The 13,235-nt window shown below is 39.3% G+C and overlaps 1 protein-coding gene across 8 annotated transcripts in view; it reads right to left on the bottom strand.

The window, feature by feature from the left end:
- Window positions 1-13,235, bottom strand: part of ctnnd2b (catenin (cadherin-associated protein), delta 2b) — a 117,442-nt gene that overhangs the window by 17,228 nt on the left and 86,979 nt on the right. For all 8 annotated transcript variants that reach the window (XM_053882303.1, XM_053882304.1, XM_053882305.1 and 5 more), the window contains 3 exons: window positions 12,369-12,486; window positions 6,991-7,173; window positions 293-466 (listed from right to left, as the gene is read on the bottom strand). In XM_053882303.1, coding sequence (XP_053738278.1) covers window positions 293-466; window positions 6,991-7,173; window positions 12,369-12,486 — 475 coding nt within the window. The remainder of the gene's footprint in view (window positions 1-292; window positions 467-6,990; window positions 7,174-12,368; window positions 12,487-13,235) is intronic.

Below are 13,235 nucleotides of genomic sequence, written 5' to 3'. Positions count from 1 at the left end.
GGCAGAGAGCCAATCAATCAAAGTCTCAGGCCGAAGCCAGTTCTGAGAGGTGGTTTAACCAATACGTACATATTCATAGAACCTAGAACATTTTCCATGAAAAAAAGTATTTTGCTTAGTATTTCGGTAATTTCCCCATATACAATTGCACTAACGAATAACTAACAATATTTGTATACCAGCGTAATCTCTTTTGGACGCCCTGCTTCAAAATCCTAGCTAAAAGCCTGTTCCCGACCCCTGCCTTAATGTCTTGTCATGTCCTGATATTTCATGGTGTGAACATCCTTACCTTCCAGCTGCCGGCTGCCAGGTTCTGTAGGGCCCCAGCTGCTCCCTCCAGTGTGTCTGAATTGGAGCACTCAGACAGCAGGGTGAGGTAAGGCTTGACAATTGTTGGGTGCCATAACACCTGGATGCCTTTAGGGGGCTCAGCCAAATCTGGGAATGGACCAATGCCGTCCCACTAAAGAACAGTGCAGCATGGAGAAAAAACAAAGGAGAGAAAACAAAGAAAACTCTCAGAAAGTGCAGCAGGTAGTGAGATGAGAACCAGTATTGTCATGAAGAGTTTAATCTTTCAGATGAAAATTAGATAGTGACTTTTCAGTGATATTACTTGCAAATATTTCAAGCGCACCCCAAAGTTGCTTGTAAGCAAAATTCCCAAGTGAAGCTTAATTAGTTACTGAAGCTATTGGAGCTGAGACACACAAATTTTGAAGATCAGTTTTTACTCATGAAGGTCCCAAGTTTTCCTAGTGATTGGTATGTTATGTAGGCTTGTTTGTGCCTCAATATATAAATTTTTTTTTTTCTGGCATGAGCCCTGAAATTCATGTCATGTCAGACTTCTGCAATATATCGACATCACTGTTTGCACAGTGCCACCCTGCTCCCTACCTCCAAACCAATCACAGGGCATCATGTTTTGCTGCCAGTCCGCCATTTTTTCTGCCTCGATACAGCCACAAATGTCCCATTGCTGGCTGTAGAGATGTGCGTAAATCAGTCTGCCAGTTCACAGCAGAATAGGACACGGAGCACAGAGACTGAAATTCATTTCTGATGGACAGAACCCAAATTAAGTTCCAGCATTCTCACAGTCTTGTTTTTGCTGGAAAATTTCACTTGAAAAGTACTGCAGCAGTTCCAACTAAAATGTTGATGTGATGTTAACGTAAACCAGTTTATATTGTAAATTGTCACAGTATTGGTCCTCCTCATATGTTTATATGAGTTTTGGTTAATACATCAGTAATCCTCAACTAAATGTCACATAACAAGACCAGCAAATTGTCCAACGGTAGAAGCAAGCAACTTTATTTATGATCCTGGCTCACGTTATGTGACGATTGCTTTGGGGAATCTTTTGATTTTTAAAGATTCCACCTATGTCAGTTACACTAGTTGTCAGACTTAGCAACCTGAGGAACATAGTTCTGGCAAGACAACTGTCCTTGAAGAGTCTTCAACCACGGTACTACAGTAGAGGTTAGTAGTTAGAGCGTGACTTGCTTTTAGTCAACTTAAGCAGTTGTTGCAATGTTGTAACGAGAGAGTACTACCATGTACTACCAGTACTACCTACCATGCTACCATGCTGCCATGATTCTGGGGCAGCTCTGAGAGTGAACAACTTTGATGTGACAATGTACAGTCAACAAGACCTCGGAATCAGAGCAGACAGCGAGGAGGTGATCGCCAGCCGTGTCTCCAGATTTCATCAAAGGGAGTGGATCTACAACCAACTTATCATTGAATGCATTGTGGAGGGAGATACATTTAGATTCACTGGTTCTAAAGCTAAAAACATGTTTTTTTTGGCCCTACCTCTGTACTTATTATATAAATACATATAAGAACTGTTCTTCACTCAGCTTTTTACTCTCTGTGTCATGAAATAAGAAATATTGACTGACTTGTCTGCAATGTAGCAATAACAAAGCCATTGTCATGATTTGTTTTGTGTGCTGGCACCAATCACCTCTCATCAGTGCACCACTGAGCCTTAAAAAAATTCCTTGTTTTCTCTGGTCCTTGAGCTTTTGTTTTTTTCACCGTGAGTGTGTTTTTGAATCTCCACGTTCCTTTTGTTCACCTTGTTCTCTCTCCAACATCTGGTTTATTTGTTTCAGGGTTTGCTCCTCGGTTGTTCATATGTGTTTACATTCTCAGTTTGGAGATGCCCTTGGTTCCGCCATCTTGTCCGTCATTGTTTTATTGTTTGTTCTGTTGTTAATAAATATTGATAATTGTAACCTCGATTATATGAGTCTCCCTGTCTCCAGTGACTAGATTCATTCGACTTCAGTACTTCTGGGTTCCGTGACAGCCATTTAATATAATAGTCATGCAAATGTCATAATTAGTCATGCACGCCATTTACAATGTGTGAAGGGATATTGAAATTTGCAATCATTCATAAAAATACGTAGATGTGTAATGAAACTGATCAATCTGTTTGTGAAATAATGTTAATCTTGACCTCCTAAAAAAATTAAATTGCCATTGGACAGAAATATTATTTAGCATCAGTCCGTCATATTTATACCAACCAAAATAAATCCTAAATGAAACAATTAAGAAACATCGAGCTGAATGTGCTGACTCGGAACTTCAATTGATGCCCCCAACTATCAGTCTCTGCCTCAAACACAGATGCCAGGAGCTTGTGGAAGGCCACCAAAAACGTTTTGAAGTCATGCCATTCAAAGGCAATGCTACTAAATAGTAAGGAAATGGATGTAAACTCTTGACCATGAAACTCTCTCTCATTATTGTGGCATTTACTGAAATTAAAATAATTTTGATAATCCTCACTGAAACAGCAGTGGTTTAGTTTAACTTAACTTCAGACAATGAGAGAAGTGTTACATGTCTTTTAGATCACTGTATGTTAACTTCTGGTTTCGGCAGTACATGTTGAAAAGCAGCTAACATGTCACTAAGATGACACGTGAATCAGTTTTATTTTTGTTGCAACTGCAACTGTTAAACTGTGCAACTGTTTAATTGTCATTGCAAGCAACCGTTTACTCAGAGATTAATTTGTGTTAAGCGTTGAGGAAAGTAACATCCTGTATTTTTCCCCTCATTGGTCTGAGGGAAAACGGTGGGGTGTTCTTGTCAGGATCCTCAGCCGTCTGTTTCTTTCAAGCCCTTTAAATGGCAATATGATTGTGCAGATTTGCCATCTATTAATGCCGGTCATATTGTTAGTAGTGTATTGTTTTGTGTTTTGTGCATTAGTGTCAATTTCAGTTTCACACTTTTACGCCTTTCTTTTCCTCGAGGGATTAAATGCGAGAGAGATGATCTGCCTGCGAATCTCGATATTGGAGAGTCACATAGAGTGAAACAGGTCAATAAAAACATAGGATTCTGCAAGGGACATCGACAAACAGTGACCAAAGGCGAATGACAGTCACTCACTGGTCTTTACCACGTCTTCTCAGCCAAGCATGATGGAGACATCAGAGGCTCAAAATCAATGAAGGGGGGTGACCAGATTACTCTCAACTCATTCCTATAAGCCCTCAAAATCTTCAGCAACGCTTACTGTTAGATAGTCAGTAGGATCCTCAAGTACAATGAGGTGGGGACTTGAACTGTGTAATGTCGCAAATAGATAGACAACCAGTCTCCAGAACTGCAATATCTCGCATGGGCAGAAGACTAAAACACCTTCTAATGGAACATGCTATGGTCGATATTTGGAGGAGCAAGTTTCCGAAAGGCAAAGATCTCACAAACAGACACTCCTCTTACTCCAGGATTGATTATTTTTTCACCCCTAAGACCTTGTTGTATAGGGTATAGGATATACAAATCGTGCCTATCGCAATGTCTGATCATGCACCTGTCATTCTATCATGGAATATAATAGGAAACGTAAACAATGGAGATTAAATACCTCACTGCTAAATGATAAAGAATTTAAGTAATTTCTGACAGCTGAAATAAATACGTATATAGAAACAAATATCTCACCGGAGACATCTCCTATAATGCTGTGGTATTGTGCTAAGGCATACTTTATATCAGAGGTCGTATTATTGCCTGGTCCAGTGCTAAAAAACGCAAAAAACAAGTGCGACAAAGTGAATTAGAAAATAAAATAAGCATCCTATCTCAACAACATAAGCTCACGCTCTCTCATAAACAACTAAAAATTCTCAGTCAGGCACGCAAGGAGCTTCATGAGTTGGTCACAGAAAAGATAGAAGGGAATTTAAGATTTACCAATCAAAGCGACAATATTAGAAGACTACTAAACCTAAGAACTCATCCTACAGCGACAAAAAAAAAGTCTCTCGATGCCCAGAAAGCATTTGACAGAGTTTCTTGGCAATACTTATTTCAAACCTTAAGAAAATTTAAATTTGGCCCCAACTTCATTAAATAGATTGAAATTTTATATTCAAACCCACAAGCTGCCGTTCGAATGAATGGGACCCTGTCGGATCGATTTCCTCTCAAACGAGGATGCAGGCAGGGGTGTCCACTTTCCCTGCTCCTCTTTGATATCTGTATTGAGCCATTGGCCCAGCAAATACGACAAGATGAAAATATAAGTGGGTTGAAAATTAATCAAGAAGAACATAAGCTGACATTATACGCAGATGATTTTCTAATGTACATTACGGAGCCAACATTGACAATTCCACACTTAGAAAAGCTCATACATACGTTTGGCTTTTTCTCAGGTTATAAACTCAACATAGATAAAACAATGGCACTGGATATAAGTGGAAAAATTCCGTAAAACCTCAAAACTCAGAGTGAATTGAAATGGCCCAAAGATGGAATTAAGTACCTAGGAATACAGATCCCACCAACATTGGAATAATTATTCGAAACATATTATAAAAGTGTAGTAGAGAATATCTCCAGAGACCTTGAACGATGGACATTACTTCCACTATCGCTATTAGGTAGAATAGAAAGTGTACCTATGAGCGTACTTCCTAAACTCTTATATCTCTTTCAGATGCTTCCTGTCGATGTACCGAAATCCACTTTTGAAAGGTTAAACAGATTAATTTCCAAATTCATATGGCAGGGGAGAAGACCACGAGTAAGACTTAAAACCCTACAGCTATCGAAAGCAAGACGCAGCCTCAAAGTTCCAAACTTAAAATTTTACTTCTGGGTTGCTCAACTCAAACCTCTCACCACTTGGATCATGAATGACATGAATACAAGATGGTTAGATATTGAACAAGACCAATGTAATCTACCATTGCAGGCCTTTTTTGAATGTAGCTGTGAAGGATAAAAATAGGACTATGGACCAATGTCACTTGGAATATTTGGAAAAAAATAAAATTAAACATTGGAATGGCAAAAACGATATCATCCCCTACAAACATCGGATACATTGGAAGTTTTATACCATCACAAACTGACTCAAATTTTAGAAAATGGCCTGAGCATGGACTGAATAACAAATATGTATGGAGGCACATCATGTCACTAATGCAAACATATGGCGGGAATTTAAATGGACAGTTGTCACAAGATTTTTTCTGACACCAGAGGTGGTTGCAAAAATGAATAAGACCCGTCCTAACACTTGCTGGAGAAATTGTGGAGCACACATCGGCAATCACACTCACATGTTTTGGACAGGCCAGAAACTGTTCTCATTTTGGGAAAACGTTTTCAAGTTCCTGAATAGATTGTTCGGTGGAGATGTTATAAAAGATTTTAAAACAGCAGTATTGGGAGTGATTCCTGTGGGTACTGAGGGAAGGGGAAACATCTACCTCTGGCAGATACTACTAACAGCTGCTCTGAAATGTATTACAATTAAATGGCAAAAACCTGAACCACCAACATATCAGATGTGGCTTGACAAAGTAATAGAAATCTATCAGATGGAACGACTCACCTACTTGCTTAGACTTCAAACACATATTTTGAATAAATGATGTTGCTGTTCCTTAATGCCCATGGATAATAGAGCAATTGCTTGACTGATTGATGTTGTACATGTTGTATATTTTTTCTGCTTTCTTTATGTGGACATTTCTTGGACTCAGACTCTACTCTCTGTTTGGTGAAATGTATCATGTTTACTGTATCATTGTACTGTAAAGTGTCTATTTGAGGTTTGTTGGTAACTGGAAGGGAAATTGCGAATTGTAAATTGCTGATGCAAAAAATGTAATAAAAAGAAAGTTAAAAAAAAAGTATGAATGACCACATATGTGATTATGTTTACTTTGAAAACCTGATAAGGTTTTCCAAAAGGTGACTGCACCATGGAGCCTATGAAGAAGGTCAACGATTTGCAGCGCTGCCAACAAAGCAAAAGGTGTCTACTTTGAGTCATCTAAAATATGAAACATATTTAGAGTTATTCAACATTTTTCCATATATGATTATGTATCTATAATGCAGTCGTGAAAATAAAGAAAAGACACTGAATCTGAATGCACTGTATGCAATGTACTGTACATCAATAATATCTGGAGTCGGAACAAACAAAACATGTATTGTTTGCAGATGACAGATATTTTATCAATAGTGGAGAGGATCTTGGAACATTGGGTGAGAACAATTAGAGGAAATGAAGTAAATTAACAAAGGCTTGAAATAAATATACTCTCCTTAAATGTAGAGAGAAAAAAACCACATCAATGGGATTTTCTAATCAATAAGTGTATGGTAACTTCGTCCTCGAAAACTGACTGAAAGAGATTAGATTGAGTATCAGATGTGAAATTTCTGGGCTCAGTATAGACAAGTAGCTCCAATGGAAAGAGGGCTTGAATATATCAAGACAGCCATATATAATTAACAAATGATCATATAACCCCGTTGACCCCGTTATATAAGATCATTCCTTATATATATATATATATATATATATATATATATATATATATATATATATATATATATCCCCTTATGTGACATGAATCTCAATCACCCAACATTTAAAACATGTTGACCAGATGTAGCTCTATCAGTGTACCTCACCTGATCGTGTCCCTTCTTTTTCTTCTTCTTCTTCCCCCAGCAGCCTGAGCCCTCTGCGTACTTGCCCCCTGCATCGCATAGCAGACCATCCAACTCCTCGGATCCACCCTGCTGATTATGAGATGTCTCGGCAGCCAAGCGGTAGGACAGGTTCCTTAGGATACACACACAGTTCTCCACAGTCTGAAGGAAAAACAAAAGCAATTCACTGTATTTTCCAATGGTGAGAAGAAGAGGCTTTTGTTGTGCAACAAATGTCTCCACATAACAGACATTATGAAGTTCAGAAGATCAAAACCCAACAACCACTAAATTATTCAGCAGGTTTCTCAATCAGATAGTGGTCTGTTCCAATTTGGTCCTACTCCCAAACTCCCAAACTACTCCCTGCAAAGACAAATGATTTAAAATCCTTGGAAGAATGACAAAGACAATAAAAGACTGTAAGATGAGAGGAGAGGGACATTAGAGTGCTCCAAACATTACAAAGTATAAAATGAGATAGAACACACAAAAGAATAGATAAGTAAGGTAAAAAGGTTATAAAAAAACTCTCAAAGCGACTCTGGGGACTGAAGGTTGCGATACAATATTTTAGAAGCCATTCATGGCATCTCCATTCACAGCTTTATAATCTTTAATAAAAAAAGCAACATATTAAACGGGGCTTAAGCATAATTTTAACTAACCTTCAAATGCGTTAGATCTACTAGGAGTGCTACTAGATTTGCTCAGAGTGTGATGTTTTGTTCTGACTTCATTTAGAAGCCGCAGCTGCTGGCAATTATTGCTCCACGCGCTGAACTCCTTTTGAGTCCCCTGAGCCAGATATTAGAACATCTTTGTCCCAGCCTGCTGGACTTCGTAGATTATCTTTTAGAGTATATTTCTTTATTCATGTTCTTCGTCTGCCTCTTAAAATGTGTAATGTCAATTAATGACACTACAGCTAAAAGAAACGCACGACTAATGGCACATTAATCATGCTTTTTGCATCTGGTCTTTTTATAACTTAAAGGAAGATTTAAACAATACAAAAGGGCACATTCTATGGCTAGCAAAACAGAAGAACTTGAAAAACCTTCTAATTTAATGTGTGAGAGCATTTTGATTAACCTTTAAAACACACAAATTGTAAGCATTTGACACAACAGTTTACACTCATTAAATGAGACACAAAGTACTTCCCAAAATAAGAACACAACATAAATGCATATATTTAACACACTATTCACCGAGTAGCTCGCAGACCTGCATGTCTTAAAACAAATAAATATGATTTATCAGTTTGTATTTGAAGATGAAAATGTTGAAGGACTCCTTTAAATAGATCTGATATAGCGTACTTCGCATATACACATGTCAAATCCTTGATTAATCTTCAAGGACAAAACAAGCCTGTGCGTCAACATGCCAGATAGAAGGCTGCCTTTGGCGTCAAAATACAACGCAAAATTCCACATTCCTGAAGTCAAACTGTTACAACATGGGTGAGAGAATGGGTTGCTTCAGCGTGTTGGATGACAGTTCTGATGCACTTATCCACTTTTAAATTTTCAATGGTTTTCATATCTCGAACCAGCAGCTATCATTGCTGTTGTGACATGGAAGGCTGCATGAATGCATGCTCCTGGGAGATTCTGACCGTGTCAGCAGCCATTACAGAGATCCAATGAAAAGGTTCTGCCTGTCAACCATTATGCTATACGATTGACCAAAATCAGATTTCACGAAAATGTCAAAACAAAGTATGAAGACACTCAAAATACACAGTACACTTTCTTTTCCTTTTTTCTTCCTTTTTTTTTACTGTAGTCAATTAATTTCTAAAACCTAGTGTCACTATTACATAACTTTAGCATTTGATGTTTTGTTACATCACATTTACTTCCTGGTCTGTGTTAGAGACTCAACGCAACGGTTAGCTTTTATTTTTACTGTTACCTATGATGACTCGTGAGTCACTGACCAGACATTTCTTTTTCTTCAGTTTCAAACTGTTTCTCTTACCACAGTTTTTATAAAAGGTTGTGTCAGATCTATTTTTTTAGTGATACACAAACCGTCAGTTGTGCTGGAGACCTGAAGTGCCGATCATAGACGTGTCTATTGTAGCAATGAAAAAATATCCAGAAGACTCCAAGAAAATGAGGGTAATGAATCAATTTTACCATTAAATATCATTAAAAAGTGATTGTTCACATTAAATCAGAATCAGAAGCAGCTTTATTTGTCATGTATGTTGGCAGCATACAAGGAATTTGTGAGCCAAGTATTTTACTGTTTAGATTCTAATTAAAAACAGAGAGGATTAATTCCATCTGTCAAATGCCTGAATTTAGAAATATATTGCAGTTTTATATCGTAATTTATCCTCAGATTCACAATGAAATGCAATGTACGGTACCACCACTGCAAACCAAATTTACTTTTGTGGAAAATCTTTAATCCTGCATTCTTCTTCTTCCTTCTCTTTCGGCTTCAAACCCACAAACTTCCTGTCCTCTTTCACCACATCCATAAATCTCCTCTTTGGCCTTCCTCTCCACCTTCTGCCTGGCAGTTCCAACCTCAACATCTTCCTACCAATGTACTGGCTATCTCTCCTCTGTACATGACCAAACCATCTCCATCTAGCCTCTCTGACTTTATCTCCTAAACACCTGACATGTGCTGTCCCTCTGTTTCCTGATCCTACCCATCCTGGTCACTCCCAGAGCTCAGCCTCCATTCTTTTCCTCAGTGCCACTGTTTCCAAACCAGATAAAATTGCTGGCCTGACCACCATTTTGTACACTTTCCCTTTCATCCTTGCCAACACCCTTTTGTCACACATCATACCTGACACTTTTCTCCAATTATTCCATCCTGCCTGCACCTGCTTCTTCACCTCTTCCTCACACTCTCCAATGCCCTGGATAGTTGAGCATAAGTACTTAAAATCCTCCATCTTGTACGCATTCTGTAACTTCACCTGTCCACTTGGGTCCCGCTCATTTACACACATGTATCCCGTCTTACTGCGGCTAACAGTCATTCCTCTCCTTTCTAAGGCAAACCTCCACCTCTCTAGCTTATCTTCCACTTGCTCCCTGCTCTCACCACAGATCACAATGTCATCTGCAAACGTCATCGTTGAAGGGGCTCATCTGTCAACCTGTCCATCACCATCGCAAACAAGAAAGGGCTCAGAGCTGAGCCTTGGTGCAGTCCCACCTCCACCTTGAACTTCTCTGTTACACCTGCTGCACACCGGACACCTCTTACACCTGGCACACATGTCCTGCATCACTTGAACATACTTCTGTGCCACTCCAGACTTCCTCATACAATACCCCAACTCTTCTCTTGGCACTCTGTCATAGGTTTTCTCCAGGTCCACAAAGACACAATGGAGCTCCTTCCAACCTTCTGTGTACTTCTCCATGAACATCCTCAAAGCAAACACTCCATCTGTGGTGCTTTTTTTTGACATGAAGCCGAACTGTTGCTCATATATGCTAACTTCCGCCCTTAGTCTACTTTCCATTACTCTTTCCCACAACTTCAGCGTTTGGCTCATCAACTTTTTAGTTGGAATATGGGCACCAGCACACTTCTTCTCCACTCCTTACGAAGCCTCTCACCCTCAAAGACCTTGTTAAATGTTCTAATCAAAAAGTCTACTGCCACCTCTCCAAAAAACTTCCACACCTCCACAGGTATATCATCAGGGCCCACTGCATTTCCATTCTTCATCCTAATGCCCTTCTCACTTCAGCCTTACTAATCTTTGCTATGTCCTGATCTGCAACGGCCACTCCTTCTACTCTTTGTCCTCTTTCATTTACCTCATTCATCAGCTCTTCAAAGTAATCTTTCCATCTATCCCCAAAACAGTTTTTCCCCAAAACAGTGCTTTCAGTCTTTTGCTCTCCACGTACCACTTTTTCTTAGCTAACCTCTTTCTCTGTACACACTCCTGCACTTCTTTGCTCCATCACCAAGTCTACGTATCCACTTTTTTTATTCCAGATGACGCACAAATAATTCTTCTACCTGTCTCCCTGATCACCTCAGCCGTAGTTGTCTAGTCATCTGGAAGCCTGTCTTGGCCACCCAAAGCCTGCTTCTATCCCCCTTTAGCTTCCACCACTTCTTCTTCTCTGCCTTTGCCCTCTTCACCTTCCTCACCACCATCCTATGTTGTCTGGCCATACTCTCATCCACTACTACTTTACAATCACTAATCTCCTTCAAGTGACATCGTCTACACAAGATGTAATCCACCTGTGTGCTCCTACCTCCACTTCTGTAAGTCACCCTATGCTCTGCTCTCTTCTGGAAGAAAGTGTTGACCACAGCCAATTACATCCTTTTACAAAACATACGACCTTCAGTGTTCCTATCCTGGCCACCAAACATTACCATCACTTCCTCGTCCCCTTTTTTTCCTGCACCAACATGTCCAATGGAGTCTGCTCCACTGACCAATCTCTCGCCTCTGGGAATACTCTCCTGCAGTTAATCTAATTCACTCCAGGTCTAACCACACTGGAATTGACCCCTTTAATTTCTAACTTGAGACTGATCACTGTTCGATCCTCTTTTCACTTCCTGAGAACATTCCTGACGAACTTCTTCTTCAAGATGACTCCCATTCCACTTCTCTTCCCATCTACCCCATGATAAAACAATTTAAACCCTGATCCTAAACCCACTTGTTCTCCTGAACACATCGAATATCCCTCCATCATGTCAGCCAACTCTCTAGCTTTTCCTGTCATAGTTCCAACATTCAGAGTCCCTACTCTCAATCCTATTCTCTTGTCTGTCTTCTTATCCGTCTGCCTATTGGCACGCCACCCCCCTCTCCTTCTTTGTCGACTACCTACAGTAGTCCAATTTCCATCAGCAACCTGTTGGTTAACAGCACTGATGGCGGTCGTTGTTGACCCGGGCCTCGACCGATTCGGTATAAGTCTGATCTGCATCTTTTAGTTTGGCAAGTTTTTATGTCGAATACCCTTCCTGACACAACCCTCTGCATTTATCTGGGCTTGCCCCACCACAAGGCCGCATTACATCTTTAATCCTGGCATTTAAGTTCAAAAAATCATGAAAAAAAAAAAAATGAAATTGGTAAATTAATTGTGTGACATGAGTTTATTTCAATCTCATATCCAACATACAACAACTCTGTGATCTCAACTTGATCTGAAGGATGGAAAAGGAGCAGAGAGAACAGCGGTTATCGTAATTTGTCCCGTAACTTAATTTTCTCGGACAAATTGTCATGTACTCTGTTTACGAAGACCATATTGATTTTCAGAGTCTTGTAAGTATATTTAGTAAGCATTAATTAGCAGAATTTGTCTGTGTTTGTGTGAATGAACCACCTTGCTATCAATCTCGCTGCTCCCCAAGGCTGTCTGGATGACGTAGAGCAGTGCGTCTGTCAGACCCTCGCACTCCCGCATCCTCCGTCTTGCCTCTTCGCCTGCAGAACTCACATTCCTGTTTACAAAAAGAGAAATATGGTTAAAAATCTATATCAATCCACTACAACAATAATAAAATACAATTAAACCTGTAGACATGAATAAAATTAAAACAATAAAAATGTTTTTGTGGCATGTTTAGTTTTGCAGTCATACCAGATCTTTTGACAAGGTACATATTATTTGCAGTTGCATTCGGTATGAACTCAGTGACCACCTAGTATGTCGAGCCAGTGGAGTAGTTACACAGTGATAAAGCCGGTATCGTCACTGAAGGTTCCCATTCTGGACCTGGTTTGCAAAATGTCACATTCAAACAAGCGTGCACTGCATTTAACACTGAGCTATTGTGAATTCTTTCATTTCTGTCTCCGTTAAACCAAACCAGCATGAAAACTATATATTTTGTCAGCTCTAAAACAGCTATATAATTTCAGGAAAAAGTTATGATGAATGAATAAAAAAAATAAACACTGCTTAACATCGAATAATAATTCAAATTAGTTTGTGTGGTGATTTGCTCTGTTCAACCAACTCAGTTAGATGTTCACAAAGCAAAGTTTATTTTATTTTCCTTCCACAACCAGCTTTCAAGCTGTTTTAATGTCAACTGAAAGAATTTACACAGCAGAGCTGCTACAGATTGACGTGTCCACTAATGTTGGTTTCTGAGACATGATGACCTAAAACTGCATCTGAATGGGAGTGGTTGAAGTTATAAGCTACTCACCACAGACATTAACACTGACAATAATTCGACCTATC

Source organism: Synchiropus splendidus, chromosome 13 (assembly GCF_027744825.2).
Source record: "Synchiropus splendidus isolate RoL2022-P1 chromosome 13, RoL_Sspl_1.0, whole genome shotgun sequence".
NCBI lineage: Eukaryota > Metazoa > Chordata > Actinopteri > Syngnathiformes > Callionymidae > Synchiropus > Synchiropus splendidus.
Note: the sequence above shows the minus strand (reverse complement) of the source record. Positions and strands in the feature narration are given on the sequence as shown.